Below are 27616 nucleotides of genomic sequence, written 5' to 3'. Positions count from 1 at the left end.
ATATTTAAACACTAAATTTTTTTAAGACGCAAAAATTATAATAATAATAATCAATAGAGATTTGAGGATAAAAAATAAAAGAGAAGTGTTTTTTTAGAGAAAAAAGGAGTTTTAGAAACATGTTAATTTTAATGTAAATTTTTTATTGATTAAAATTTATTAAAAATTATAAAACTAGGAAAGAAACATTAATTTTTTTTAACTAACATCGGACAAAATATATATAAAAGACTGTTTGAAAAAGTGTTGTAATAAAAATAGAAGAAAAAAAATATGATGGGATGCAGCGGATGTGGAACGTCGAATGGGGTATGAGAGTGGATTGGTTGGTTGGTTGATTAATGATTATAGTGTTATATATACCGTCCCTTGTTTTCTGAGTTTCCGTGCAGCAAAAAAAAGTGTGAAGTGCAGAGGGATCATTGACCTGCTGCGACGAACACGACGTCGTTTTTGTTTCCCTCTGTGAGTGATGGGATTCTTCAAAAGGGTAGCTGGATTTCTTGGGTTTGGAAACCACAAACACGATTCCAAGGATGAGACCGACGACGGTCAACCTCGAGTGAGAGAAACCGTCGTCGATCGCCCCCACCTCGCTCCCGTTCTCACTCCCTCTACTTCCGGCGACGGCGGAATTCAGGTCCTTCCTTTCTTGTCTTTTCAATTCCCCACATTCACTTTCTAAACCGTTCAATCTAATTTCGGAAACCTAAATATTCAGTGCCCTTTCACTTCATGTTAGCCACAAACTAATTGCTTTGATGTGTATTTGCATGCAGTCTTTTTTGTGGATCTTATATGCCATTTCTGATTTTTGTGTCTTTTTTTTTTTCCTGATCGAATCTAGCATGAATCCACGGATATGATATAGGAAGGAAAAGAAAAACATATGTCCTTACTTTTGGGACATCAAGGCCGCTTCCTAGGATTGTATATAACATGAGTCTATAGTTCCCGTGTTAAGACATTTTGTACGCTCGTACACTACACAGTTGTAAACATTTTGGAATTCCAATCATCCTTAGAAAATAGCATCTTATAATGTTAGTGTTTGTGAAGATCATGCAGCTCTTCCATTGTTTTCACATGCTCTTGACTTCCTGGTCGTTATATTTCATCAGAAAAATAGTAGATAGGTATGACATATTCTAATGTTGCAATGCCAATTTGTATACCAGTTTTTGTCTCTATTTTCTTCATTTTGCACAAGTAACTGAACTAGTAAGTCTTTTGTTTCTAGCTTTATGGGGGTGCTTTAGTGATTTTTTTGTAAGCGCATGAATGAAATAGGAAACATTTGGCTGCTTTATTTGTACTGTAACATTGCAAAATCAGGTTGGAGGTCTCATAACATTGGGGAGGGGTGTGCTTGCATGCTTATGCTTATCGTATTCTATTGGAATTAGTTCATCTAGTATAGTGTTAAAATTTAATCTGCTATCTATTTCCTTCCCTCAGAGAGTCAGAGTACATGAATGACTAAACAGAACATTCCTCAACCCAAAATGCAATGAGGACTATGTTAAGGGGATTATGTAAAACTTGAATTGGTAATGGTAAACTTTTAGATGGCTTGCTCTATTTCATATATTGTTTCAAAAATAGTTCTCGATTAAAGAGGGTAGACATTGTTGCTAACTAGGGGTATGAGACATTCATGATCTTACAGTTATGCCTTTTACATTTTTTTGGTCCCCATGGCTAACTGTTTTTGTATTAAGTGCACTGGATGACAATAACTCTTTCTTTAGTTATATTAAGTTTGGGAGTTGCATGGTCAGATAAATTTTCCATTGTTAAATTATTTACTGCCAGCAGGGGTTTCATATTTCTGGGTTTTTGTGTTTCTCTTCTTCAGGGTCTGGATTGGTATGTAAATCATCTTAGGATGGATGAAGATGGTGATTTAGCAGATCAGTTCCTTGATGAGGTTTCATCAGAGAAGCCAGAAGGAGTTGCAGTAGATCATCATAAAACACAAGCAAGGTTTAAACTGAAGAATGGGACCAAGTCAGTCAGAGTGAAGAAACCGATCCTATTAGGTGGGAAAATTATTCCACAGATTGTGGAATCCCACCAGGGCAGATTGTAGAAAAATTTGATCTGGCTATTGATTATGGTGGTCTCATGTAAGTATTGAACTGTTGGGCGTATGATTCTGCTAATTATTTGTGACAGTTTGTACTTCCTTATCCTTTCTAACTAGCTAATGCTTAAACTGTTTGCTATGCTTATTAAATTAATAAAGTTAATTTTGGATTTAAAAAAATCGGTAATCAATAATGATGGCACGTTGTACCATCTGAACTATTTAAGATTACTGAATTATCAGTTCCGCAGCTTAAGGCGAGAATCTTATTAAAAGGCAAGATTCTCGAAGCAGCTTCCATGGGAAGCTAGCCAGATAAATTCCAACCTGTACTAACCTTCTAGATTGATGTATATACTACGGTGGCTGGTCTAGTTAGAACGGTTGACTTGGTTTGTTGAACTTGAGCATCCTAGATGCGCCAAAAAATTATAGGGAATGTTGATTTTTGTTTAGAATTTTTTTTTTATTGTTGAATATATCAATTATTAAGAAGGGGATGTCAATGTTACTTGCACGCTACACGAATATATCTACTTGGTGGAGAATAAGAAAAGGTCGTTTAAGGAGGTGTTTTATATGGAGTTGAATAGCAATAAGCAATAAATAGTGTAAAATAAGAGATTATACGGAAATTACGTACGTGAAAATGAATTGTGCTTGCTACCAAAAACCAAGGTGAATAATAACCTTCAAGGCTTCAATTCTCGGGAGGTCTTGATATGGTTTGGCCAGGCTAGAGAAATGCATAACTTCTCGGTTGACATGAAGCCGGTGAGATGAATTAGCATATATGAAAATTGTAGTGGTATTAAAACGGGCTGGACCAATTGTCTAATAATTGTTTCTGGTAGAACTGATTAGTCTAATATAAAGTATGGGTTTCAAAATATCACGGGCCATGCTATTCACATACCCTTTTTAATCTTGGCACTGCTACCAATTTTTCTTAATAATTTTGGACAAAAAGACCCTTTATGAAAATTAGTTTCTGTAAAATAAAATTATGCAAAGTTACAATTTTTTTTTGACAAACATTAATCTAAATCTTGACCATTTATGTTTGATTATATGATCCATATTTAATCCTCTCATTCTTATATAAGACACCTTCCTCTCATACAAATTTGTGAGACTCCCTAGAGTCCAATAAACAAAATCATTGCATTTTTTTAATCAAAATTCATGTTTTCCCCCTAATTTTCGGAGAGTCGATTTTGAAGTTTAGAGATTATGGGAAATTGGGAATGATAGATTCCCTTACTTTTTTTTCTTCTTATTCTGGCAGTTTAAAAACAAACAATTGTATTTAAAAAAATTAAATTTTGGCAATAAAATAGCATCCTCTCATGTGGACATATCTTATGAGAGAAAATATCTTATATGAGAGTGAAAAAATTAAATTTGAACCATATAACCATAAATAGAGGGTTGAGATTTAATGTTAAAAACTCACATGACATTAAATCTTGACCATTCATATTTGGTTATATAATCTAGATTTAATTATCCCACTCTCATAAAATAATTTCATTTCATATGATATGTCCTCTATATAAAAGACATATCTTAGGAGGGAAAACATCTCATATCAAAGTGGGATGATTAATTCTAGATGGTATAATCATAATAGAGGATTGAAATTTAATATCAAAAAGTCACATGACTTTTTAAGTGATTATATGATATTAAATTTTGACCGTTCATGTTTAATTATACGATCTAAATTTAATTCTTTTACTCTTGTATAAAATAGTTTGCTCTCTCATGTGTGTATATATAAATATATTTTGGAGGAAGATTGGAGTATATATGAAAACTAATCTTGGTAATGTAATTGTGACGAAATATCGTTAAAAAAAACAAATTTATTTATTATGTGTTTAACTCTTATGCAAATATTTAATTTCTTAGTGTGAATAAAGGGTATCTTTTAATAGATTTTTTTAATAGATGGTAAGAAACAATTAATCTCTTTTGAGATATAAATTTAGGTGAATTTTGTCCTTTCCAACCTGTTTTGGGTGAAGCAATGATATGAAGGAGCTAATTTTAATTTGGAGCGTTTTGGTTCACTAAACTATACACTAATAATTAAACAGATTAATGGAGTGGGATTTTTATCGTTGAGTTTGAAAAAAAAACTGAGTGAACTCTCAAATCAAATCTAATCTAATCTAATTGTGAAGATACTGATTTGCAGCTACAGCCAAGAGTCACTTATTGTTATATGACTTGCTTTTCGCTGCAATATTAGTTTGTATGTAGCAAGAGAAAACGACTGCCAAGTATCTTAAGTCTTACGCGCGCCTTATACTTACGAAAGTGTAATTTTCAATAGAACGTGACATTTTAAAATGAGTGGAACACAAATGTTCGGCGGAGTGCTCATAACCATATGTGAGCTGTTGGAGAACACGGGGCAATATCAAAGAAACGATTAACGTAAGAGATGTCCAAATCAGTATTCACATTCATGGGTTTTTGCTACCTCATCATGCTTCAAGGACGTTTGTTGAGTTAATCTACCCAAAGGGTGCTTATGTTGTGATTCAGAGTATATATATATATATATATCGGCGCAACAAACCTGTCTGCACATGTTACATGTTGCGGGCAGATATAAGTCCACAGCACTATCAGCACACACCAAAATTGTACCATTATTTTCTTTTCTTTTAAAACTCTTTTTTTATAGAAATTTATAGACATCTTGCTATTCTTTCCATCCATTAAAAAACCAATATCTTATACACCTGATTCTAATTCCTTGGTATATCAACTCTTTAAATTGATTAGTTATTTTGTGCAAATGATTGAGGTTTAGTTTGGTGCTTCCGGAGGTGGCATTTTGAAAGTAGTTTATAATGGTTTTCAATCGTTAGACAAAAAATGTCACACTCGACTATCACATTATTATGTAATAGAGAAATTTAACTGGAGAGACCAAATACCAAACGATAAATAAATTTAGGAATTGGGACCAATCGAATTTTAGTTGAGAGTTTAAAAATAAAAATATTCAATATTAATAAATGGATCAAAAATATATTTTGTGCAATAAAAAACTGGATACTTTGTACCAAAATATGTTGGAAATAAATTTTGGACAAACCAAAAGGATGAGCCTAAATCTTATAATATTTGTGTCATGTATAAAAAAAATAACAAAGATTATAATTATTTCATAACTACCTCTTAAAGAATTCTCCGGTGGACCTATGAGTGAAGTGGTCCACAATGAATTAATAATTTTGACCCGTTTCTTAAGTCATTGCCATTAAAAGCATAATGCATTTAAAGTTCATTGACATTTAGTCCCTTAGATAAATAAATTGTTGTAAGACTTTTCTAAATAGGTCAAGAAATTCAAAACATTAATATTGAGAAGGTCCGATGACAGCAAACCCTAATTGCCTTTTGGGAGCACATGCCTCCTACCGATTTGAAAGTCATGGACAGTGGTGGAGCTTGACAAAAAAATTTGAGGGGGCAAAGTCGTAAAAAATATTCATATATTGAATATTTTAAATAACATGATTATATTTATTTATTTTGGGTGAAAACGTAATTCTACAACTCAAAACACAAAATAAAAAAAAAGTGAAGACGTAGAAGAAGATGCTCTTCAATTCTTAGTAATTGTGGCCACGAGCTCCCGTGCTAATTGTCAGTTTTTGCTCTCCTGTGACTTCGAAACAATGCCCTCGACAACAACATCGACGGTGTCAACAACACCATTATTTTCACCACTTGCAACGAATGAGGTACCGCTACTCACTACCAATCTCATAACCTTTTTCATTTTTTTTATGTTTACTTTCATAAAAATCAAAATTTTCCACTCAGGCACATTTTATTTGATATTTTTTTTTATAAAAAAAATAGCCTAAATTTTTTAATCGATATGCATAGTTTTTTAATCTTCTTAGATTGTGGATCCAATGATGTATGCTTAGGAGTAGAGATTAGAATGGTATTTCTGAAGTGGTTGATTTTGTAGGATCGAAATGCCTTTATCATAAATATTGAGACTACTTTAAACCTAAATCAATTTTTACTGGACTGATATAAATGAATCATTTTTAGTTTTGTTCTAAGAGAAATGCTAATAATACAAATTCTACTTTCAATTGAAAATTGTTGGAATACATAAAATTGATTGACTTTCAAATGAAACAAATCTACAGTTAAAAGAAACTTCATACTCGTCCGTACCAATATATGTTGGGTCTGGATTTTGGACAAGCAAAGAGGATGGGCCCAAATGTTATGTGGTCGAGGGCCCACATAGAGAAAGCTATAAATTGATGAAACCCGAAAGCATTGCCTACTAACTTCACTTCACAGATACGAAGTGAACTCCTCACGAGTCCGACACTGCTATCGCTCTCCGCTCTAATTCACCGATCCACTGTGAGTATCTCTGTTCTTTTTCATTCTCTTTTTCTCTTTAATTTTCGTCATTATATGCATGTGTTAAATTAATTTATTCACAAAACAATTTAGGGATAAGTATGAAGAATAAAAACAGTCGAGCTAATCGGAAAGCTCGTTCGGTGAAACCCCCCGATTCCTGTTTATCTTCTTCCAATTCAAACAAGAAATGGATGGTTCCCTATAAATTCTACGATGTCAAGGGTCCCAATTCCGAGTCAAACCCTAATGTTGACTCGTCTAGTTGGGTTTTGTGCACCGAGGTTCAATTGGAAACCATTCTGTTGAAAAACATTGAAATTATATACAATGACACTGTGCCAAAGCTTGTTGCTTTGGGCTACAGTGAGGAGATTGCTGTCAAAGCGATTCTGTACAATGGACATTGTTACGGTGCCAATGATTTGGCAACAAACGTGCTGCACAACTCCTTGGCTTGTTTGACAACGGGGACCTTGGACTTGTCTGAGTCCAGCCCTGCGTTCCCTGATATGAAGAAGCTTCAGGAGTACTCTTTGATGAACCTTGTGTCTTTGTTGAAAGAGGTGAGGCCCGATTTAAGTAGGGGTGATGCTATGTGGTGTCTCCTCATGAGCAATTTCCATGTGTTGAAGGCGGGCGCCATCCCGGTTCCTGTTGGAAACACGTGCCCTCCTCCTCCTCCTCCTTTGCCCGAGCTTGAGAACACGGGATGGAGATTTGCGAAAGAGGGAGGCTTGGGTTTTCCTTTGAATGGGCTCTTTTCTGATACTGATATGACTATACGGTTACAGAGAGATATTGAATTCCCAAAAAGATTTGACCTTACTCCTGCCATGAAAAGCTTGTTGAAAAGAAATGTTGCAATGTTTGCTGATGGTTTTAGGGCTAACTCAAAACAGGTGCAGCCGCAAGCCAGTGAATTTCCTAGGACTGGCTCTGTTTCGAAATTGGGTTCTTCATCTGCTTCTGGGACTGCTGCAGTCCTTGGTGAGCAGCCTGGTGACTCTCACAATCAGAATGACCAGGAGGACTTGAACTCTGTGATGAGTAAATTTCTTGATCTAAATATTGATGATAATGTGGAGTTTGTGCCAGAAGACGACAAGGAGGAGGTGATAGTCACTCTAGTTAATCAGATAAAGGATCTTGAGAAACAGGTCAAGGAGCGGAAAGATTGGGCTCATGAGAAGGCAATCCAAGCGGCAAAAAAGCTAAGCAGTGATCTGATTGAGCTGAAAAAGTTCAAGATGGAAAGAGAGGAGAATAAAAAACTGCCGAAGGAGACAGGGGCAGCTGAGGAGCTGGACAACCCAACCATGATGAGACTCTCAGAAATGGAGAATGCCTTGAGAAAGACTAGTGGTCAAATGGACCAAGCAACTGCAGCTGTCAGAAAACTTGAGGCGGAGAAAGCTGAAATCAAAGCAGAGTTAGAGGCTTCTAAATTAAGTGCATCAGAGTCAGTCACAAGCTGTTTGCAAGTTGCAAAAAGGGAGAAAAAGTGCTTAAAGAAGCTTCTGACTTGGGAAAAACAGAAAGTAAAGATACATCAGGATATTTCAGATGAAAAACAGAAGATATTGGAGATACAAGAAGAACTAGCTCAGATTAAACAGTGTGCAAAGGAAACTGAGGTTTATTCTTATCATAACTAAAATAATATCATAACAAAAATAACATGTTTCTAGGTGAGACATTAATATGGGCCATACTAGTGCAACACAGTTGGCTATTGTCATATCGAAATCTACATTTTCTGCATATTGTTTTAGAACATTTTTCACATGAATAATTGAACATATCTAACTTGAATTTGGAGTTTATGGAGTGATTTTGAAACCTTACATGTCTCATGTTTATGTCTTCTGTTTGTATGTTACTGGTTTAGTATTTACCATTAGGGATGAGATAAAATTGTTCTCTCTTTTCTTTTTGTCCATTTCATACATTAGAATGATTGTGCTTGTAACAATGTATGTACTCTGTGAATCATAGAAAGTGCAAAAGAGGAGTTTTATTGAATGGTACACATATTTGACTTTGGGCATTTGTTTAAGGACACAGCATGACACCTTCAATCCTAACAGGGTGCTTTAAATTGCTCTCGTGCATTGTGTTTATTATGTCTATGCTTCTTGGCATGTTTATCTATGCATGTGCATGATGTTTTAAGATTGTGATTTATGTGCATTGTCTGTTATTTTTAATTTGAAATCACTTAAAATTGAAGTGATTTTACTTGAATGAATTCATCAATTCTACTAATATTCTGGAGTCGCTCAATTTAATTAGAAAATTGCTCCCAATTATCAAGTTTAGCAGTGTGCCAGTGTGCATTTGTATATATATCCATCAGTGGATGTGTGAAGAACTCATGTCTTTCAGTCCATGATGATCCTACACATACATTATTGGTGTTTTCTGATTCATAGTCCAGAAAGTGAATCGTTGTTATACCTGAATTTTCTATTGATTGCATTCAGGTTGATTATATGCTTATGATTTAATCATCAATTAACTCAATACAATTTCTTACCATTTGACCTCTTAGCTATGCAAACAACAGTTTCTGTCTGGTGCTTTATTAAATTTCTGTTCAGTGGTTATTCCTTTTTCCTGCCTGAACTTTATGAATAAAACTATCTGTGTATCGGAGCATATGCTTGTTAAGAAAATTTATTCTGCATAATATCTTATGACAGGTAACGAGGAAGGAAGAGTTGAAGGCTAAGGAAGAAGCCTTGGCACTAATTGAAGAGGAGCGCCGTTCTAAGGAAGCAGCTGAGGCTAATCATAAAAGAAATCTTAAAGCTTTACGCCTGAAGATAGAGATAGATTTCCAGCGTCGTAAGGATGATCTCCTTAGGCTGGAGCAGGAGATTTCACGCCTTAAAGCACCTGCACGGTCTACTACTTTGCCTACAAGTGAGTCTGAGGATGCAGAGCCCCAGAGAGAGACACTTGCTAAGCTTCTGCTAGAGTTAGATAATGTGAAGGATTTTTCTGGAAAAGAAATCAACGGTGATAGAGAATGCATTATATGTGGAAAGGATGAAGTTTCAGTTATTTTCTTGCCATGTGCACACCAAGTTATGTGTGCTCGTTGCGGTAAAGAGTATGGGAAAAAGGGTAAAGCTGTTTGTCCATGCTGCCGGGTTCCAATTGAAGAGAGAATTCCTATATTTGGGGCATGTTCGTAGTCTTACATCGGTAAGCTATGAATATTTTGCAGAAAAACTATGTTCTGCCGTAGCTTATCTTTTGAATGTCTGAAAATGAAAATCTATTATTACTACCTTGAAAATAAGATAGGTAAATACTAACATGTGCTTTGAAGGCACTAGTCAAGGATTAAAAAATATAAATGATTTTAGGATATGAGTAAACTGTAAAGACTTGAGTTGTTTATGCAACAAAACTTATATTTTCATTCTTGTATGGCGGTTTCTGGGTACGAGTCTAAAGCAACTGCATTATTTGCTTTGGTAGCTTACGATTTTACCCCGCCAATCTTATTAAATGTAGAAGATATATCAAGGGTACACGATATTTTGCCCCTCGAGTTTAATTTTTTCAGTTCACGCTATTTTATTTGTTGTGTACTTAATCTCTTTGAAATTTAGGTTAAAATGAAAATTGGTGTATTCGTGATTTTGTGGTTAATAAGTCTAAAATGATTTAAATTAAATAAACTTGATAGAATTTCACGTTTTACTCAAACGTTGGAGAGGCTTAATGACAAAAAAGCTTAAGAAAATAAATTAAGAAAATATTACATTATAGGAAGACAAAGTGTAATGTAATATTCTTTACATATGGTCCGGTCTGATTCATTTGGGATCAAATGGGCCGATCTGTTTATAGGTTTATTTATTAGTTGTATTTCTACTTCTCTTGGAGGAAAAATTCTATTTATACCTCTTTATGTTTTTCTTCATGTCTTTATTTCGAAAACTGATTTATGGAATGATAAGATACACTATGGAAGTTAAATTTTGGATTATTAAAAAAATGTGGGGGAAGAGGGTTGTGGACTTTGCAGTAAAAAAAAAGAAGGTTGTGGAGTTAACAGAGGAGTTGAAATAGAATTCCCCTCTTGACACAGCGAGTGAAGGAAATATTTTTTGAGTGTCTAAGTCTCTAAGATGGGAAATGGTTTGAGAATTGCACTTAATTATAGTTTGTGTTTCGACTTGGGGTTTTAGAGATCATGAATAGTTGTTGAAGATACCTCTTCTAACGCCATAAGAAAGAGTGAAAAAAAAAGATTTTATTCTGACGTGATGAAAACAATAAATCGTAATTTTAGTTTTGATCTCTTTATTTTATTTTTTAATTATATACAGCTTTGGTTCTTCATTTTTTTAGTGAATTAAATTTCTTTTTAAAATTATGGAAATTCACTTTTGACATGAACGTAGCTTTAGGTCTGACAATATATATTGGGTTGTGTTAAATTAGGCTTAAAATATTAATGCTTAAATTTTGTTAGCTCAAGTTTTGTTGGGTTATGTAAGTAGTGCGCAAGCCTGATCTCATTTTTGATAATTTTTTCCATACCCAAAGTGAAAGAATCCGATCCTAACCCTCTAAAGTCTCAACCGATTCGATCGTTGGGGTTGATGCATGACTGGTAGGGGCACAAATTGAAAATTTGTTCTACCATGAATGAAACTGAACAATACAGATGCCAATTGGTTTATGGAGCCACATGTTGAAATCTCAGCTTCAGAGTCATGGAGAAGTTGGAAATGCACGAGAGAACCGCTTAGTAATGGAACAAAACAAAAAGAAAAAGAAAGAAATCAACCCCAGCTGTTTGAGGACTGCAGCGTACCCATTGAGGTTCAAAAAAGTTACGTTAATATCAAATATATAGAACAGTTCACACGGTTCTTCCCCTTTTATTGATACCATTTTATATATGGTCATTAATGGTTGTATTGCCGTTTTCCCGTGAAGCACAATAGGAGTCAACACCACCTTTGGACTATGCTATCTATACAATCATAGTATCATTAACACATTGCCATGTTGCAGCTGGCAGCAGCACTCTTTAATGCCAATGAAACTCTCAACCAGGGCCAATGAGTCATAAGGTGATTTCGTGATTGGAAGAGAAGCATAAGGGTGAGAATGATGAAAAGATCATAGGTTCAAATTTTTTCATTAACATAACATATTAATTACTAACATTTAACTATAATAATAAAAAAATCAATCAAGAATTTCTTGCCAGAGCTAAACAGTTGAAAGCTGGAATTTGCTAACAAATGATATTCAAATAAAGACAATAAGATTTGAACCTATATAATTTTCTATATACTGTCCAAAACCTTCTTAATTGAGCATTTATATATATATATACTAATACATTAATGACTAAATTGTAGTTTTAATCTCTTATAAATTATTAATTAATAATTATGATTATTAAAGATATTGAATTAATAATAAATTAAATAAAAGTTATTAATTATTGAAAAACTTTAATAAAAGACTATCAATTTAAATATGGGATTATTAATAGTGGAGTCACATGTGACAATAAAAGTAGAAAAAGTGTTTGTCCAAAAAATGAGGAGCACATTATTTTAGAAAATTATGGTTAATAATGTTTATTTTATTTTTTAATAATTAATAATTTTGATTAATTTATAATTAACTTAATAACTCAATTAATTAAAATTATTGATTAATAGTTTATATCGAAAGAATCAAAGTCATAAATTTTGAAAAATTATGAGTAACAAAATTAGAATTTAGCCTGGATTAATAGGTGAATGAATGCGCTTCCCTTTTGTTGAACTTGAACCTATGTTCTGCGTTGTACTTTTATGTACGTAATTGGTCGGTGCAACTAGTCACCTTCACGATTTTCAACAAAAATTTAAGCTAGATATAATTTTAACTGTTGTGGTGAGGAAAAATCGAAGCATTCTTTACTGATTTTTAATGGTTGGCATGTTCCCTTATAATATTATCACCAAGGTGACATGGAAGCAATCACCACAAAAAATAGTACTAGTATAATTTTCTTTAACAAACTTTTGAGGACTTGAGAGAGATACTCAGTTAAAAAGCACTGCCACTTTAATGGAATGCACGTGAGCGTAGAAATGACAGCCAACTTCTCCCTTTCAGCCGCGTTATAAAGTTGACACTTGCTTCATGGACAAAATCGGAGTTCTCTTTTCATGCATCTAGACTCCCCATTAACCCACAAAATGACCAAAATATCCGTTTTTAAAACTATTTCTTGTTGCATTTCGACATTGTCACTATAGTCTCGTCTCACTCTATAACTTGCACGTACCTTGATTAATTAAGAAATATGGTTCCCAAAGTTTATGCTGGTCAGGAAATGGCAGTGGTTGAGAATGAGAATTGCATGATGAATGGGAAGTGGAAGAAACGTGTGCATGTTTTTGGTGAGAGGGTGATGAGATTTCCTAACAAGGCTTGGCAGACTACGTGGAAAGTGGGACGTGAAGACCCAAGAAGGTTGATCCATGCATTCAAAGTGGGTTTGTCTCTAACTCTTGTTTCTTTGTTGTATTTGTTGGAGCCCCTTTACAAGGGGATTGGACAGAGTGCTATTTGGGCTGTCATGACCGTGGTTGTTGTGTTGGAATTCACCGCAGGCAAGTTATTCTCTTAAATATATCAAATATACTATAATCAAAATTAATTACTCTTACTACTGCATGGCATGTGTTGGATGATCTTAATATTTTTATTTCTTTTGGTTCCAGGGGCAACTTTATGCAAAGGACTCAACAGAGGATTGGGGACATTGTTAGCGGGATTATTGGCATTTCTTGTTGGGTATATTGCAAGTGCATCTGGCCGAGTCTGTCAAGCTATTATCATCGGAGCTGCAGTTTTTTCTATAGGTGTATAGATTAATTTGGTTTACAATTTAATTTATAACAAATCAGCCAAAAAATAAAATCAAGACTTAAAAGTCGAGGTTCCCTGATAAAAGGACTATTTTTTAATTATTCTACCAATGTTAAACACTGTGACTAATTCACTTCATTTTTAGTTTTAAAACTTATATCACAATAATTAATCCACTCAATGAAGATAACAAATTAAATTATTATTAGCATAGATGGATGTATTGACAAATGACAAGCTTGTGATTGCCATGATGACTAAATATAACTCTTGAACTAAATTTGTTACTGCAGGAGCTCTTGCTACTTATATGAGGTTTATTCCCTATATAAAGAAGAATTATGACTATGGTCTAGTTATATTTCTCTTGACTTTCAACCTGATTGCTGTGTCGAGCTACCGGGCTGAAAATGTCTTGAAAATTGCACATGATCGCGTATACACCATTGCCATAGGCTGTGCTGTTTGCCTTCTGATGAGTCTACTGGTATTTCCAAATTGGTCAGGCGAAGATCTCCATAATTCCACGGTTTACAAGCTCGAAGGCCTTGCCAAATCTATAGAAGGTATACAAACTCATAATATTAATCAAGGAAGCATAATCTTTAGAAAATAGCTGCATACCATGCTATATCTGTAGTCTAGTTCAGTTGATTGAGCATGTGAGTTTTGTAAATTCCTGATATAATGTTTAATTCTTATGAATAAAAAAAATGTGTTTGTGTGTAGAAGAGTGTCTACGTGCATGTGTTGATGTGGGTGTATGTGTGTGTGGGTGTGCAACATGCAAGGAAAATTATTATATGATTTGGGATCTTGTGGTTCTAGCTAAACTCCATGTCACAGTCATTTTTAGTTTACTAAAACGAGTTAAGAATTAATAGTGTCCTGTGCAGATTGATCAAAATCACATAATCCAAAATCATGTAATAATTTTTCGTGCGTGGATATATATGAATGTGTGCATAATCATTTGCGTGCATTTATGTGTGTTTGTGTGTGCACGTTAATTTTAATTTAAATTTTCCTATGCTTTTTTGCTATAAATATTAATTGTATTTGCCTTCATCACAGAAGTCCCAGTGGTTTATAATACTTGTTTTCCTTATCATTTCCTGTGCATGAAGTTTACTCTATAATTTTAAGTTAAAACAGTGGAGGTAATTAAAATGTTGCAGCTTGTGTGAATGAGTACTTTTACGGAGAAATTGAAGGCTCTGGGGATATGAAATTATCTGAGGATCCAATATACAAAGGTTATAAGGCTGTTTTGGATTCAAAATCCATTGATGAAACACTGGTAAGGCATTGAGTGAGTCATATATTAATTAATTCATTTTAATACATTCATTCTCTTGGAATTGTATGAAACAAGGGACCTTCTATTTTAAATTGGGCAGGCATTGCATGCAAGTTGGGAGCCAAGGCATTCAAGGTACTGCCACAGGTTTCCATGGCAGCAATATGTAAAAGTCGGAGCTGTTCTTCGTCAATTTGGTTATACTGTGGTAGCCCTACATGGCTGTTTGAGAACAGAAATTCAGGTAATGCTTCATAAAATTGATCATTATTTGAACATTCAGTAATTCTTCAAGATTTTTATTAATAATCCCACTAATGCCATGATTTGAAAATCATTTTTAGACACCTAGATCTGTTAGAGCCATGTTCAAGGACCCCTGCATTCGGCTAGCAGCAGAGGTATCGAAAGTACTGATAGAACTTTCCAACAGCATAAGGAATCGCCGGCATTGCTCTCCAGAAATACTCTCGGATCATCTGCACGAAGCCTTACAGGACCTAAACACTGCCATAAAATCTCAACCTCGACTCTTCTTAGGCCCCAAAAACAGGCACAACCAAGCCACCAACATGCTCAAAATAGCTGCCGAACAAGTTGGACAAGAAAGACATGGAAAGACCTCCCTTTCAAGTGTTAAAACCGACTCTTCGGCGTTGCTGGAATGGAAAACAAAAAGGGTTTCAGTTGAACAGACAAAGGAATCAGAAAGGAAGTCTTTGAGGCCGCAACTGAGTAAAATTGCAATAACTAGCCTTGAGTTCTCTGAGGCGCTTCCTTTCGCCGCCTTTGCGTCTTTGCTTGTGGAAACAGTGGCTAAACTGGACCTTGTCATAGAGGAAGTTGAGGAACTGGGGAGACTAGCATGCTTTAAAGACTTCATACCCGGGGATGACTTTGTTGTCACTTGTCAGGAGCCTCGAATTGACGTGTCACAGAACCATTTACCTTCTCATGGAGCCGACTAATTAAGAGAACAAAGATGGATAATCTCTTATCTGTTATTTCATCAATCATGCTCATGGATATTAAATATAATTAATATATTTCATCAGTATTTTTTTACTACTATTAGTAGTAGTAGGAGGATGACGATCTTTCAGGTTATAAAGTGCATGGATGCATTCAGTGTTTGTTGATGGGAACAAATATGTCACTCTGCAATGACCCATTTCTGAATTTTTTTTAAAATAAAAAATATGCTAAAAGGGATTAGGGATTAGAGAAAACGTTACCTCCCTCACTCCATCGTTTCTTTCATTGCAACTCCATTGTTCACGCGGAGACACGATGGACGCGGTCTTTTTTCGGCACCATCTTTCTCTCTTCAGTCTTCGCGCTCCCTTTTCTGGCACGGTCCGAGGCGGTCTCACTTCCCTCACCCTCTTCCGGCGAGGTAGGTACTCTTGGTGCTTTTTGCATTTGACTTCTCCGAGGTTTATCTGTTATGTATTTTGAAATTGTTTTGAAATTTGATATAAAAAAAATTGTTTTTGGATGTTCTGACTTGTCAGTTCCCATGCTTTGTTTTCTTCATCATATGAAAGATTCGTATCTGTATCATAGTAGTCAATAGTGGCCGCTATCGTACCGGAGTGGACCCACTTTAGGAGTCGACCGTTCCGTGCCGCGATGACGGGACTGACAACTAAGAATCGAAAACCTTTCTCTTTGCTCACAATATTCTTCTAATGTTAACATTCTCATTAACTCATTTCAATTTAGTTTTTAATTTTTTATCACAATAGTTAATCATTCAACAAAGAGAGAGCAAATGATTAGCATACAAGGACCTAGTGACAGCTGAAACTTGTTACTGCCTGAGCTCTAGCTTCATATATGAGGTTTATTCCTTATATATAGAAGAAATGTGACTATGGTCTAGTTATATTTCTCGACTTTCAACCTGACTACTATGTCGAACTGCGGGGTTTATAATGTCTAGAAGATTGTACATGACTGCTTATACACCATTGTCATAGGCTGTGCTGTGTTTTCTGACGAGTCTAATGGTATTTTTAAATAAGTCAGTAGAAAACCTCTATACTTCCATGGTTTACAAGCTATTTAATCTCAAAAAAGAAAAACATTCTAATTAATTATGTGATTTAAGAACTTAACAATAAAAAATAAGGAGCTTGACGTAAGCTTTCTTCCATGTATATATGACTATTACATGTATTTCAAGACTTTGTTGGGTGATTCTCAAAGCTGCATATTGGACTGCCTTATCAACTCTAAAGTGTAATGCACCCTTAGCTTTATTTTAAAGAAGAAAGAAAACACTAATGATAATGGCGGTCAGGTAGCAAGGAAAAGTACTTGTAAAGATAACTCGTGTATGCCTAATATCTACTATAAGAAGTTATTATTGGAAATAATTATGTATGCCTAATATCTAATATATTATGTAATTAATTCTAATTTCAATAATAAATTATTGTTATTTTTTTTATCATTTTTATACTGTTTGATAAAAATAGTTGATTTGATAAAGTCTTTTATTAAAATTAAAGATTTGTTATTATAATAGAAATCATGCAAATGAGTTATAATTTTAATTTTAATTTTTTTTAATCATAGAATTATTATAAATAAAAAATTAATAATTTAGATAGATCGATATATATGTGATAATATTCATTGGATGAATATTAATATATCTTACCTTAGACGATCAATAAAAAATCTTGGAGAAGAAATGTAATTCATCATACTAATTAATAAGTCATTTGTTATATTTTAATTTCGAATATCTAATGCTTCATAACACTAGTTGAATATATATAGAATATAATTAAATATTTGTAGGATTAATGGTTATTTAAAAAGGGATCCATCTACTTAAGGTTATGAGTTTTAGTTCTATAATAAAATTAAGACATTGGTCAATACAATTGAGTGAAAGAAGAAATAAGTTTCTTAAATTATTTGTGGTAAGTTAACTTATTAGATTTTGACGATTATACCTAGAGTTAACTTAGTTGTATTGATGGAAGAAAAAATTATATTATTTTTTTAATTATTCTTAAAAGTAAATTATATATATATATTATTGATGTTAGTCAGACATTAAAAAATGTTACTAGATGTCTATCTTGATTAATATATTAATTTAATTAATATATTATCGGCTTAAATTGAACTTATGAGATCATACACAAATAAATATTTTAATTTTTGTTAAAGAAATTATTTAATATTTAATGATTAATTAAATTAAAAAAATTAATTTGTTCAAATAATTAATTAATTTTTTAAGTGAAATATTATTATTTTGTTAGCTAGCACTAACAATATAGGTAATATTAATGAAAACTTCCGATTTGTTAGGAAAAGTGAGTTCTACAGTTAGCTACAAATGAAGCTTTTTGCTGCACACTTTAAGATACACACCCACTATTTCTCTTCTGATCCTTTTACTAAAATATTTTAAGAATTGTTTTAATTCTTCTGTTGTGCTTGTGAAAGTAGTTTGATAAACCGAAGTTAGTCTTGGTGTGGATAAATGAGAAATCCTTATATTATTGAAGAATTTTGATGTTTGAGGAAATGATATCCAAGTATTTATAGCATAATTTTACTGTAATAGTATTTTTGAATCAAAATAGATCCTTTATTTCGCTGTACGTGTTATGAACACAAGCTATTCTATCAGTCATCGGGGCATCCAGCATTAACAAGCATAAATGATAAACATACTGAATGAAGAAGCACTTCAAGTTTCTGCTTAGTGTTCAAGAAATGGATCTTGCAGCCAGCAGGCATATACTAGTGTAGTGTAAGAAACATGCTCATTCCCATAAAAGTCCAGTAAGTTTTCTTGTCTCGAGTAAGGTGAGACATGTTTGGTAGGAGAAGAAGAAAAGATAGAATTAATATGGATTGTTGGGAATGTGTGGGAGAAGAGTGTAAATAATTTTAAAAAAGACAGTAGAGCTTAGTATATTATTTGCCATAAATCTCTTAGTGGGCTTGGAAAAGATTAGGCCGAGGAAGGCCCAGTTGGTGAGCGAAGGAAGGAAATAAAAAAGTAGTAATAGCTTTGAGATGATTGATGCAGGAGAGGATGAATGGTATAGGGTTTTCCCCGGCGGGATACAGTCCCGTAATCCCTTCTTCATCCTGTTTTCCTAAAAAATTGAGAGTCCAGCCGCAACGGGCCTTGAGCTCTGACCCCTACGTTCTGGAACTCGCCGAAACCCTAGAAGACTCCTTCCCCTCCTCTCCCTCCACCCCACTCCCTCTCCAGAACCTCCGCCTCTCCTCCTCCCAATCCCTCCTCTCCACTCCATGGCCCTCCCGCCGCGACGAGCCCTTCCGCTTCACCGACCTCTCCTTCATCCGCCAATCCCGCATCCTCCCCGTCTCCCCCACCATCTCCCTCCTCACTCCCACCTCCCACCTCCCCAACGACGTCTACGTCGGCTCCCTCTCCTCCTCCTCCCCCTCTCTCCTCCAACGAGTCTCCCATTTCATCTGCCCTTTCCCCATCGGCGACCTCTTCTTCTCCATCAACGGTATCGCCGCTCCCGATTTAACTCTCGTCTATGTCCCCGAGGGCTGCCACGTCGACATCCCCATCCACTTGGACTACATGCTCCCTCCCACTCCCTCCACCGATGATTCCGACGCCGCCATGCATCTCTCCAATCCTAGGGTTCTGGTCGTCGTCGAGAAAGGAGCACACGTCAATATAATCGAGGACTTTCCCGCTTCTCCAGAGAATCAGAATGACTCTTACTGGAGTAATGCCGCATTTGAGGCAGTGATTGGTCAAGGTGCAAAGCTTACGCATTCTTATATTCAAACTCAGTCTTTCCGTGCTGCTCACATCAAATGGACCTCCATTCGCCAGGTCAGCCTTCTATTCCCTTTATGTGCAGGAAGCTTCTAGTACATATGAGCTTCTGTGTTAATTGCTTTTCCATGCAGGAAGCTTCTAGTACATATGAGCTTACAGAGGTAAGCACGGGAGGAAAACTGGGGAGGCACAATCTTCATATCCAGCAATTGGGCCCAGACACCGTCACTGAGTTATCAACTTTGCACTTGTCTGTTGCTGATCAAACGCAGGATCTCCACAGTACTCTTGTGTTGGATCATCCACGCGGCTATTCTCGGCAACTCCATAAATGCATTGTTACACATTCACAGGGACAAGCAGTTTTTGATGGAAACATTAAGGTTAACAGGTAGGAATTTCTGTTTTTCAGCTATATGTGAATGACCTACTATGTTTCATACGCACATTGTGGACTGAAACAGGTGCATTTGTTTTCAAATATCTTGTGTCCCTCTATATTAGTAGTGTTCCATTGTTGTGTAGGTATGCTCAGCAGACAGATGCAGGACAGTTAACAAGAACCCTTCTGCTTGAACCTCGTGCGACTGTAAATGTTAAACCGAATCTTCAGATTGTGGCTGATGATGTTAAGTGCTCCCATGGAGCTGCTATAAGCGACCTGGAAGAAAGTCAACTCTTATATTTCCAAGCTCGCGGCATTGACATAGAGACTGCTAGAAGAGTTCTGGTTTTTGCTTTTGGGAGTGAGGTGATAGATAAGTTTCCTTATTCTTCCATTAGAGACAGAGTGCGTAGTCAGATTAAGAATTTGTTGGATCCATCATCGAATTGATCATCATTTTAGGGGTGTCCTGAATGTAAACATTTTAAGCTACCTGATACAATGATAAACTGAAATCACAATGAAAATCGTTTCCCCAAAAATTGTTGCCTTCTGCTTCATGTATTTCTTTTAATGTGGAAAATCATTTCCTTACTGGGTTTGTATAAGTTAAACATGCACCATACTCATTGAAACATGCATGGGAAGCCATCACACTACTTTCACAATGACTTTCTTGTTGGGATTATCTGTACGCTTTAAAAATAAATCTAATCTTAATTGATTCCTCCAGCTAGAGCTACCTCTCCCTGCTCAAAAAATTAATTTTCTTGGAGTAACGTTGAGCTGTAAAAATAGGCCGGCGTTGAGCTACCAAAAAAAAACGAAGTCTACTTATCCCACAATTGGCTTTTTAAAATCCGCATCTCCATACAATACATGTAATCATTAATAGTATTAATGTATCTAAAGCATACAAAATTAATAGTATTAATGCTTCACCATTGCAATTACAGCCTCTGTGGCTCATAAATGTGTCTCAACATCTGCTGCGAGTAATGTGAGTAACTAAACATGTTGAACATAATGTTGGAGTTTTGTACAAGTTTGCAGACAATTTTAATGTACAAGCGCAGACATGTTAAGAAACTAAATTTACTTAAAAGTACGTTCAACATCCAAAAGTATTTTTTAAAATGGTTAACTAAGCATGCCCTCAGTCACCTGTATGAGGTGGATTATTTCTGCTGAATTGGTCAATTGAAATCATTATTCTTGTATACCTTTTCTTTTTATTGGGGATATCCTCTCCATACTTGGAATCAGTTGCATTGGTAACACGTTCAAAGAAAATTCAAATTCTTCAACCAAAAACAGAAAGTTAAGATTTGAACATAATTGCGGCGTAACTGATTGAAATACTAAATCACACAGGAAAATGAGAAGAGTATTCGATATCGTTCGTTCTATCTATTGTGCTTATTTTTTAGCTTTCGCTCAGGAATATTACATTCTGAAACTATTAAATGCAATGATCACATTGAGATCTCTAATTCAGAATCATGTGAATCCGCAATGGTAGAAATCCACCTTCAATTACATATTTTCATCTGACTGGTGACTGCTCTAAAGTTCAGTCAGTACATTTGTATCCCCACCAATATACACCCAAATTCTCTTGGCCTTAGAGAAAGAAAAAGAGCAAAAAGAAAAAGAGAAAAAAAAAAAAAAGAGCCTCAGCTACTCAAAATTTCTCTCATTTTTCATCTCTATAAACCTGGACAATAGTAGGGTAAAGAGATAGACTACGACTGGAACAAAAAAAGAGAACAGTTTAAAAAGGCTTTACATTGTTCTTTCTCCTAAAGAGACTTCCCAAAACCCGTCCGCAATATACCCATTCCCAAGCTCGTTTAAATTGCATTTTGCATCTCCCAATTCTGGATATAGGTGGCCTCTTCCAATTTAATATTGAGATTCTTCTATTCACAACTTATGTTGTTAGACCAGAATGAACATCTAAAAAGACCCATGAAAAATGGGTCAAGTTGGGAATTTTGGCACTGGCTTCGAGGCACCTCAATTATGATATATGATATATGTATACAGAGTTACAGACAACAGGGAGTTGAGTAAGGTCTCACGGATACTTCCCTGATGATTTCCAGATTCTTCCTTCAAGTGATACCACCATAACGGTAACATCATCATGGTACTTCCTCCGATCTCCTTGAGGGATATCCAGCAACTCATGGAAATCCATTCCTGCAACAATTAAATCTGGTCATACACTAAATATTGCACTGATTATTTTCTTTCCTATCTTATTTTCTTGAGTTACTTTAACACCCATCCCAGGCTGGGGTTGCAAAGTGCAAACAGCCCACTAACATCAAACTGACATTTCAAAAACAAGTTTTCTTTACAAGAACCAACCAATCCTATCCACATAGACATGACAACCCTCCAGGATAGTCCATAAAAGGGACATTACAGGTATCAAAGAATAAAAATGTGAATATGTAAAGTCAGTTAATTTCTATAGAATAGAAAATAATTAAGTTGCTGCTCACAAACTATCAAAGCAGTGGCCCAGAAAGTTAAGAAAATGAAAGCATAAAATTATACCATCACCCAATAAAGAAAATGCCACAATACTTCCAGGGCATTACATTATTGAAACATTTTTTTTAAAAAAAAAACATGTTTTAAACTATTTACCACATACGCTTCAGATATAAGGGGGGAAAACAATTCTTTCAATTTTCCAAAATTATCCTCTGAAAGATTGTGTTAACAACTTGGTTATTCAAGCAAAATCCCATTAAAATATATCCTCAAAGTTAACAGGAAGAGGCACAAATTTAATGACTGAGTTTGGCCATAAAATATAGGTTTATGTCACCAAATCAACCAATCAAAAAAGTTTGAATGTTATACAGATATTGACTCAGTTTGAACAAACATTGGGAGAAGACAAATGGTTTTAGTTATACAAATAAAGTATCAATCCAAAATAAATAAATAAATTTCAATTTCCTCCATTTATGTAACAAAACAAATTGAAGATGTTCAACATGACTGTATGCAAAGCTATAAGAAAGATTAATGTGATAAGAAGACTTGTTTACCAGCTTTTTTAGCTGCACGTAGGAGCAGCTCCTCTATTAAATGCTGGGCAGGATCTCCATCTGGAAACTTTTCCATGAAACTCTCAACTTCAGAAACCACTTCCTGATTGCTAAGATATTGATACAACCCATCAGATGAGAGGATCAAGAACTGGTCTCTTGGGCATAATCTATGGTGACGTAATGAAGGACAGCAGGATATATATGGAGCAGTGCCAATATATTCATTTCGAAACATTTCTAGTACTACATCATTCCACTTCGGCTGCAGAAACATGCAAATCATACCATCAAGTCAGCATACATTTGCATACAATATTTAAGAAGTTTATGCATTGAAGCCTTGAACAAGAGGCATGATAAACAAGCAGGGTTCCATTTTCTGAGTGTGGATGAGAATGGACATGTGCAGCAGTGCCACACTAAAAAAAGTGAGGTTGCATGAAACATCTCTTCCATAGCCAGAGTGGGAAGTTCGGTATACTCTAAATCCAAGGACAACAAAAGACATAAAATCTATGCACTAATTCTCGAAGTCCAAATATAAAATAAAAATTTGCAGCAGGTTATTCAAAATAATTTAAACTCAAAGTACACTTTTCTGGTTAACATTAAGTCCTAACTTGTTCTCTGCAAAGTAACTTTTTATAGAAAACCAATATTTCATAAATAGATTGTGCTGTTCCTAAAAATGACAACCAATGCTTCTAACAATAATGGTGGATATCATCTTCACTCATCTTCACGTATACAACAAAGAGAAGTAAACAGTAATAGTGAAGTGATATTACAATAGATTATTTTAAAAGGCACCTGTTTCAAAAATCCAGCTCCAAAAGCTCTAGTAACCTTAAGACGGCCTTTTACTCTATCATTTACAATACATTGGTTATCATCAGGGTGCTCATTCTTAATCCTAACAACTTCCTGCAAAACAGTAAACTTCAATTTCAGACAAGTGATATGAATTGATCAGTACATGAGTGAAGGAAAACAAGACAGAATTAGTAGTATCGGAACTTATAAAATAAATAATTAAAAAGGAAACAGCAAATAACCAGGAAGCCAAAGATCTAATTCTTGAATATAGCACTCACACGACTCATTAATGCAAGCTATGAAGTCAAAAACTACACATCTTTGATATAAAAGCTGAATGCTGAATTTAGTGAAAGTCTGAAAGAGACAGTTCATGCTTGGACACACGTCCAACACAAACGTATAATGCAAAAATCACGTTACTTTGGATTAAATACTCAGAAGCTATAACCTGTTGCTTCTGAATGGATGTGCTTAAGATAGAGAGAATTGAAACCTCAAAGTAAATGCAAGTTACGAAGTCAGAAACTAGACGTCACTTGATATAAAACCTGAATGCTGAATTCAGTGAAAGTCTGAAAGAGATAGTGCATGTTTGGACACATGTCCAACACACACGTATAATCCAAAAATCACATCAGTTTGGATTAAATACTCAGAAGCTATAACCTGTTACTTTTGAATGGATGTGCATAAGATATAGAAAAAATTGAAACCTCAAAGTAAATGCTAGTTAGAAAGTCAAAAACTATATGTCATTTGATATAAAAGCAGAATGCTGAATTTAGTGAAAGTCTGAAAGATACAATCTCATTCCTGAATTGGGGATGCACAAAGACAAGCAGACACAAATGCACACACATCACACATGAAGAGAGGAGTAGTAAAACTTAATGGGAAAATGAAGTATCATTAACAGTAGATGAATACCAGTATGAAATTCCAGAAACCTACCAAAGAAATTACAGAACAATTGAAGGACACTGGAGCCTTACAATTAATCGTGAAATCTAGCACCCATGAGTAAGAATGTAGAAAATGTTTTAGCAGAACTGCAGAAGAAGGATGAATAAACAAGACAAGTAATGCAATGTGTGAATAAACATTGAAGCCTTACAATTAATCACGAAATTTTGCACCCATGTGTAAGAATGTAGAAAATATACTAGCAGAAGAAGGATGAACATAGACAAAAACAAGACAAGCAATGCAATGTGCGACTGTATGAATGGAAACAGGGATAAGTATCTGAAATGCCCAATTATAAACTTGCCTCTTCAATGCTGGTGCTGTGGTCAGTGGAGAGCTGCAATGCAACCAACCTCCTTTCCTGAGCAGGACCCTCATTCCTCAACACCACACCACCTTCATCCCGAGCTAAGTTCTCCTCCACTATGCACTCCCCGCTTGACTCAACGTCTGCACCGCCTCCGGATTCCTTACTAGCATGAACCTCTTCACACTCATAATGTGCCACAATGGCACGGCTATCCCCGACATTCATCACATAAACATCCTCATCCCTCATCAACACAACCAACAGGCATGACCCCATCAAAGCAAGCTCCGGATTGGTATCAATAAGCTTATCCGTCATATCCAAATACGCAAGCTCAGTCATCTCAAGCGCCCGAGACAACGCCCTCAAAACCAACTCATGATCCACAGGCCCCACCTTCTTCTTCCTCCCACCGCGACCCTTCTCCTCCTCCTCCTCCTCCTCCTCCGCCACCGGATTTTCCTCCTCAACCTTCTCCTTCTCCTCCGCCCCCACGCCCAAGCTCCACGGAAACAACCTTCTCCCATGACCCTCCTTATGCCTCGACAACCCATGCTTCAACTTAGACAAAATCAACCACCGTCTACTACCTCCAGAACCCTCCTTGCTAACACTGAGAGCATCATCCACCGAAAAGGCAAACCTATCCGACCCGGAAAGATCAAGGCCGTCCTCAGCATCATCATCATCCTCGGCCAGAAACTCCCACAACCTCCTTCTCCTACTCTCAGTCCCCTCCGCATGAAACGTCACTCTCTTAACCGATCCTTGGAGAGAATTAGAATTAGACTCTTGTTCAACCTCCCAGTCATTGTGGGATTCAGCTTCATTATGCTCTACTGCCTGCACCTGCGGCTGCGGCTCTGGTTCTGGCTCTTCAAGTTCCCAAAACAAACCCTGGAGCTCTTTGTGAAGTGCACGGTAAAGATTACCCATGAGAAACTCGGGCGCATCAGGGCCATTGAAACCGTCATAAATCCCCACGAACAGCCAACCCTGTTCTTCCGATACAACCACATGCACACGATCCTCCCCCGCTTTTCCCAGCGCCCACTGCACATTGCTACCGGTTTCGCGCTCGTTCTTCGCCTCCGTCTTCCCCTTCCTCCCCACCGGGCGCTTCTTCTCGGAGAGACTCCTCTGGAAGGCTTTTCTCAACCCTGCAATGCTCTTCTTCCGCTTCTTCTTCACATAGACTGAACCACCAAGCGGAGCAGAGAAAGGCACTCCCGCGGAGCTGGAAACGGCGTCGTAGAGGGGTCCGGAGAGCGAGCCGCTCTCAATTGGACCCGAGAGGAAGAAGGCCCGCCTCTCTCTCTCTTCAGCTCCTCCTGCTCTGGGAACAGGCTGGAGGGGGATGGCGCTAAAAGAAGAAGTTCCTTTGAAGCCATTGACGGTGGCGTCGTCGTCGGTGGGGAGGACGGTTTTGGGGACGGAGCTGTTGGCGCTGACGGAGGCGCCGGAAATGGCTTTGAATGCGGTTTCGGGGAAATCGGGGCGGTGAGAAGGGGAGAAGCGGAGGGAGTTGGAGGGAGAGAGGGAATGGGAGGGAGAGAGAAAACGAGCGGAAGATCTAACGTAGCAAAAGGAATGACCTAGGGTTTCGTCCAATGGCTCCGTCTCTGCAAACACCAGCTGGTTTTGGTTAGGTGTGTGGTTGGAGGAGGCTTTGAAGCAAGAAAACATGTTGCAGAGTCCATTGCTTCCCATCACATTTCACAAATTTAAAAGGAACAAGAAAGAAGCAAACCACTGAATGAGTGAAGAGAGGGAAAATAATGTAGCTGACAATTACTAGTATTTATTATTTTATTTTCTTGCTTTCAAATCCAAATATTTGTTGTCTTCTGTGCACTTTCTTGCCACTGTCCGACTTTGACGGTTACATCAGCTGCCCATTTTTTCTTTATTTTTTAAACCCTTCTCTTCTCACAGATCATTAATCACTTTTAATCAACTTTTTTTCCCATACATTTATTGTCATTTCTGTTCATAATAGTATTTTTAATATACAGACAAAGTCATTTAAGAAAATTTATTTTATTTTTTAAGTTAAAGTAATCCACCAGTCAAAAATAAAATAAAGTAATCCAATACTTATATAAAATCCTTTAATAACTTCTTATCTTTATATAATCAAACTAAAAAATAATGTAATTTATAAAGAAAACGCTGTTGAAAGAAAATACTTCAATAAAGATAAATCAGATTTTTATGGTGACTAAAAACAATTCTGAAAAAGAAAAAATAAAGAGACAATAAGAAAATAATTTTGACATTACTTATTTGTGAAAATACTTTTTACCTTGTATGTTTTTTTCTTTACTTTTAATTACAAAATCGTCAATTTTCATTTTTAAAATAAAAATAATGAACCTTACAGTTTTGATTATTCATAGTAAAAAAATAATTTTCATCAAATACTTACTTAAATTTAAAATAATTTAACTTTCTAAAATAAAAAATTTACTATACGCAATAAGATAACGATTTATAAATATCAATTAAATAGTCAGTGATGAGAAATATAATTAAATATATGAATGT

General features: G+C 35.7%; 5 protein-coding genes across 5 annotated transcripts; 4 read left to right on the top strand and 1 right to left on the bottom strand.

The window, feature by feature from the left end:
• The first annotated feature begins 273 nt into the window (after positions 1 to 273).
• On the top strand, positions 274 to 2269 carry LOC114374223. Its single transcript, XM_028331842.1, has 2 exons — positions 274 to 640; positions 1859 to 2269. The coding sequence occupies exons 1-2, from the start codon at positions 473 to 475 to the stop codon at positions 2090 to 2092; spliced, it is 402 nt and encodes a 133-aa protein (XP_028187643.1). The 5' UTR covers positions 274 to 472; the 3' UTR covers positions 2093 to 2269.
• A 4113-nt stretch (positions 2270 to 6382) lies between these two features.
• Positions 6383 to 10070, top strand: LOC114375589 (MND1-interacting protein 1-like). Its single transcript, XM_028333416.1, has 3 exons — positions 6383 to 6505; positions 6599 to 8142; positions 9211 to 10070. The coding sequence occupies exons 2-3, from the start codon at positions 6607 to 6609 to the stop codon at positions 9706 to 9708; spliced, it is 2034 nt and encodes a 677-aa protein (XP_028189217.1). The 5' UTR covers positions 6383 to 6505; positions 6599 to 6606; the 3' UTR covers positions 9709 to 10070.
• A 2631-nt stretch (positions 10071 to 12701) lies between these two features.
• LOC114375590 (aluminum-activated malate transporter 12-like) lies at positions 12702 to 15856 on the top strand. Its single transcript, XM_028333417.1, has 6 exons — positions 12702 to 13152; positions 13264 to 13404; positions 13705 to 13977; positions 14590 to 14711; positions 14812 to 14955; positions 15056 to 15856. The coding sequence occupies exons 1-6, from the start codon at positions 12843 to 12845 to the stop codon at positions 15677 to 15679; spliced, it is 1614 nt and encodes a 537-aa protein (XP_028189218.1). The 5' UTR covers positions 12702 to 12842; the 3' UTR covers positions 15680 to 15856.
• Positions 15857 to 18748: 2892 nt separating this feature from the next.
• Positions 18749 to 20568, top strand: LOC114375277 (protein ABCI7, chloroplastic-like). The gene is made up of 3 exons (XM_028333056.1): positions 18749 to 19569; positions 19647 to 19906; positions 20041 to 20568. The coding sequence occupies exons 1-3, from the start codon at positions 18769 to 18771 to the stop codon at positions 20348 to 20350; spliced, it is 1371 nt and encodes a 456-aa protein (XP_028188857.1). The 5' UTR covers positions 18749 to 18768; the 3' UTR covers positions 20351 to 20568.
• Positions 20569 to 21360: 792 nt separating this feature from the next.
• LOC114375276 (protein phosphatase 2C 29-like) lies at positions 21361 to 26878 on the bottom strand. The gene is made up of 4 exons (XM_028333054.1): positions 25064 to 26878; positions 23785 to 23898; positions 22972 to 23236; positions 21361 to 22105 (listed from the first exon to the last, which is right to left on the bottom strand). Exons 1-4 carry the CDS (start codon positions 26777 to 26779, stop codon positions 21981 to 21983), a joined length of 2220 nt encoding a protein of 739 aa, XP_028188855.1. The 5' UTR covers positions 26780 to 26878; the 3' UTR covers positions 21361 to 21980.
• Between the last annotated feature and the right edge of the window lie 738 nt (positions 26879 to 27616).

Source organism: Glycine soja, chromosome 11 (assembly GCF_004193775.1).
Source record: "Glycine soja cultivar W05 chromosome 11, ASM419377v2, whole genome shotgun sequence".
Lineage (NCBI taxonomy): Eukaryota > Viridiplantae > Streptophyta > Magnoliopsida > Fabales > Fabaceae > Glycine > Glycine soja.
Note: the sequence above shows the minus strand (reverse complement) of the source record. Positions and strands in the feature narration are given on the sequence as shown.

Coding starts and splice junctions, on each gene's coding strand:
- LOC114375277 (XM_028333056.1), top strand. CDS start 18,769: ATGCAGGAGAGGATGAATGGTATAGGGTTTTCCCCGGCGGGATACAGT. Junction 19,570..19,646: donor AATGGACCTCCATTCGCCAG/GTCAGCCTTCTA, acceptor TTTTCCATGCAG/GAAGCTTCTAGTACATATGA. Junction 19,907..20,040: donor GGAAACATTAAGGTTAACAG/GTAGGAATTTCT, acceptor ATTGTTGTGTAG/GTATGCTCAGCAGACAGATG.
- LOC114375589 (XM_028333416.1), top strand. CDS start 6,607: ATGAAGAATAAAAACAGTCGAGCTAATCGGAAAGCTCGTTCGGTGAAA. Junction 8,143..9,210: donor AGTGTGCAAAGGAAACTGAG/GTTTATTCTTAT, acceptor ATCTTATGACAG/GTAACGAGGAAGGAAGAGTT.
- LOC114374223 (XM_028331842.1), top strand. CDS start 473: ATGGGATTCTTCAAAAGGGTAGCTGGATTTCTTGGGTTTGGAAACCAC. Junction 641..1,858: donor CCGGCGACGGCGGAATTCAG/GTCCTTCCTTTC, acceptor TCTCTTCTTCAG/GGTCTGGATTGGTATGTAAA.
- LOC114375276 (XM_028333054.1), bottom strand. CDS start 26,779: ATGGGAAGCAATGGACTCTGCAACATGTTTTCTTGCTTCAAAGCCTCC. Junction 23,899..25,063: donor ACAGCACCAGCATTGAAGAG/GCAAGTTTATAA, acceptor ACTGTTTTGCAG/GAAGTTGTTAGGATTAAGAA. Junction 22,106..22,971: donor ACGTGCAGCTAAAAAAGCTG/GTAAACAAGTCT, acceptor TAATTGTTGCAG/GAATGGATTTCCATGAGTTG.
- LOC114375590 (XM_028333417.1), top strand. CDS start 12,843: ATGGTTCCCAAAGTTTATGCTGGTCAGGAAATGGCAGTGGTTGAGAAT. Junction 13,153..13,263: donor TGTGTTGGAATTCACCGCAG/GCAAGTTATTCT, acceptor TTTTGGTTCCAG/GGGCAACTTTATGCAAAGGA. Junction 14,956..15,055: donor GTTTGAGAACAGAAATTCAG/GTAATGCTTCAT, acceptor AATCATTTTTAG/ACACCTAGATCTGTTAGAGC.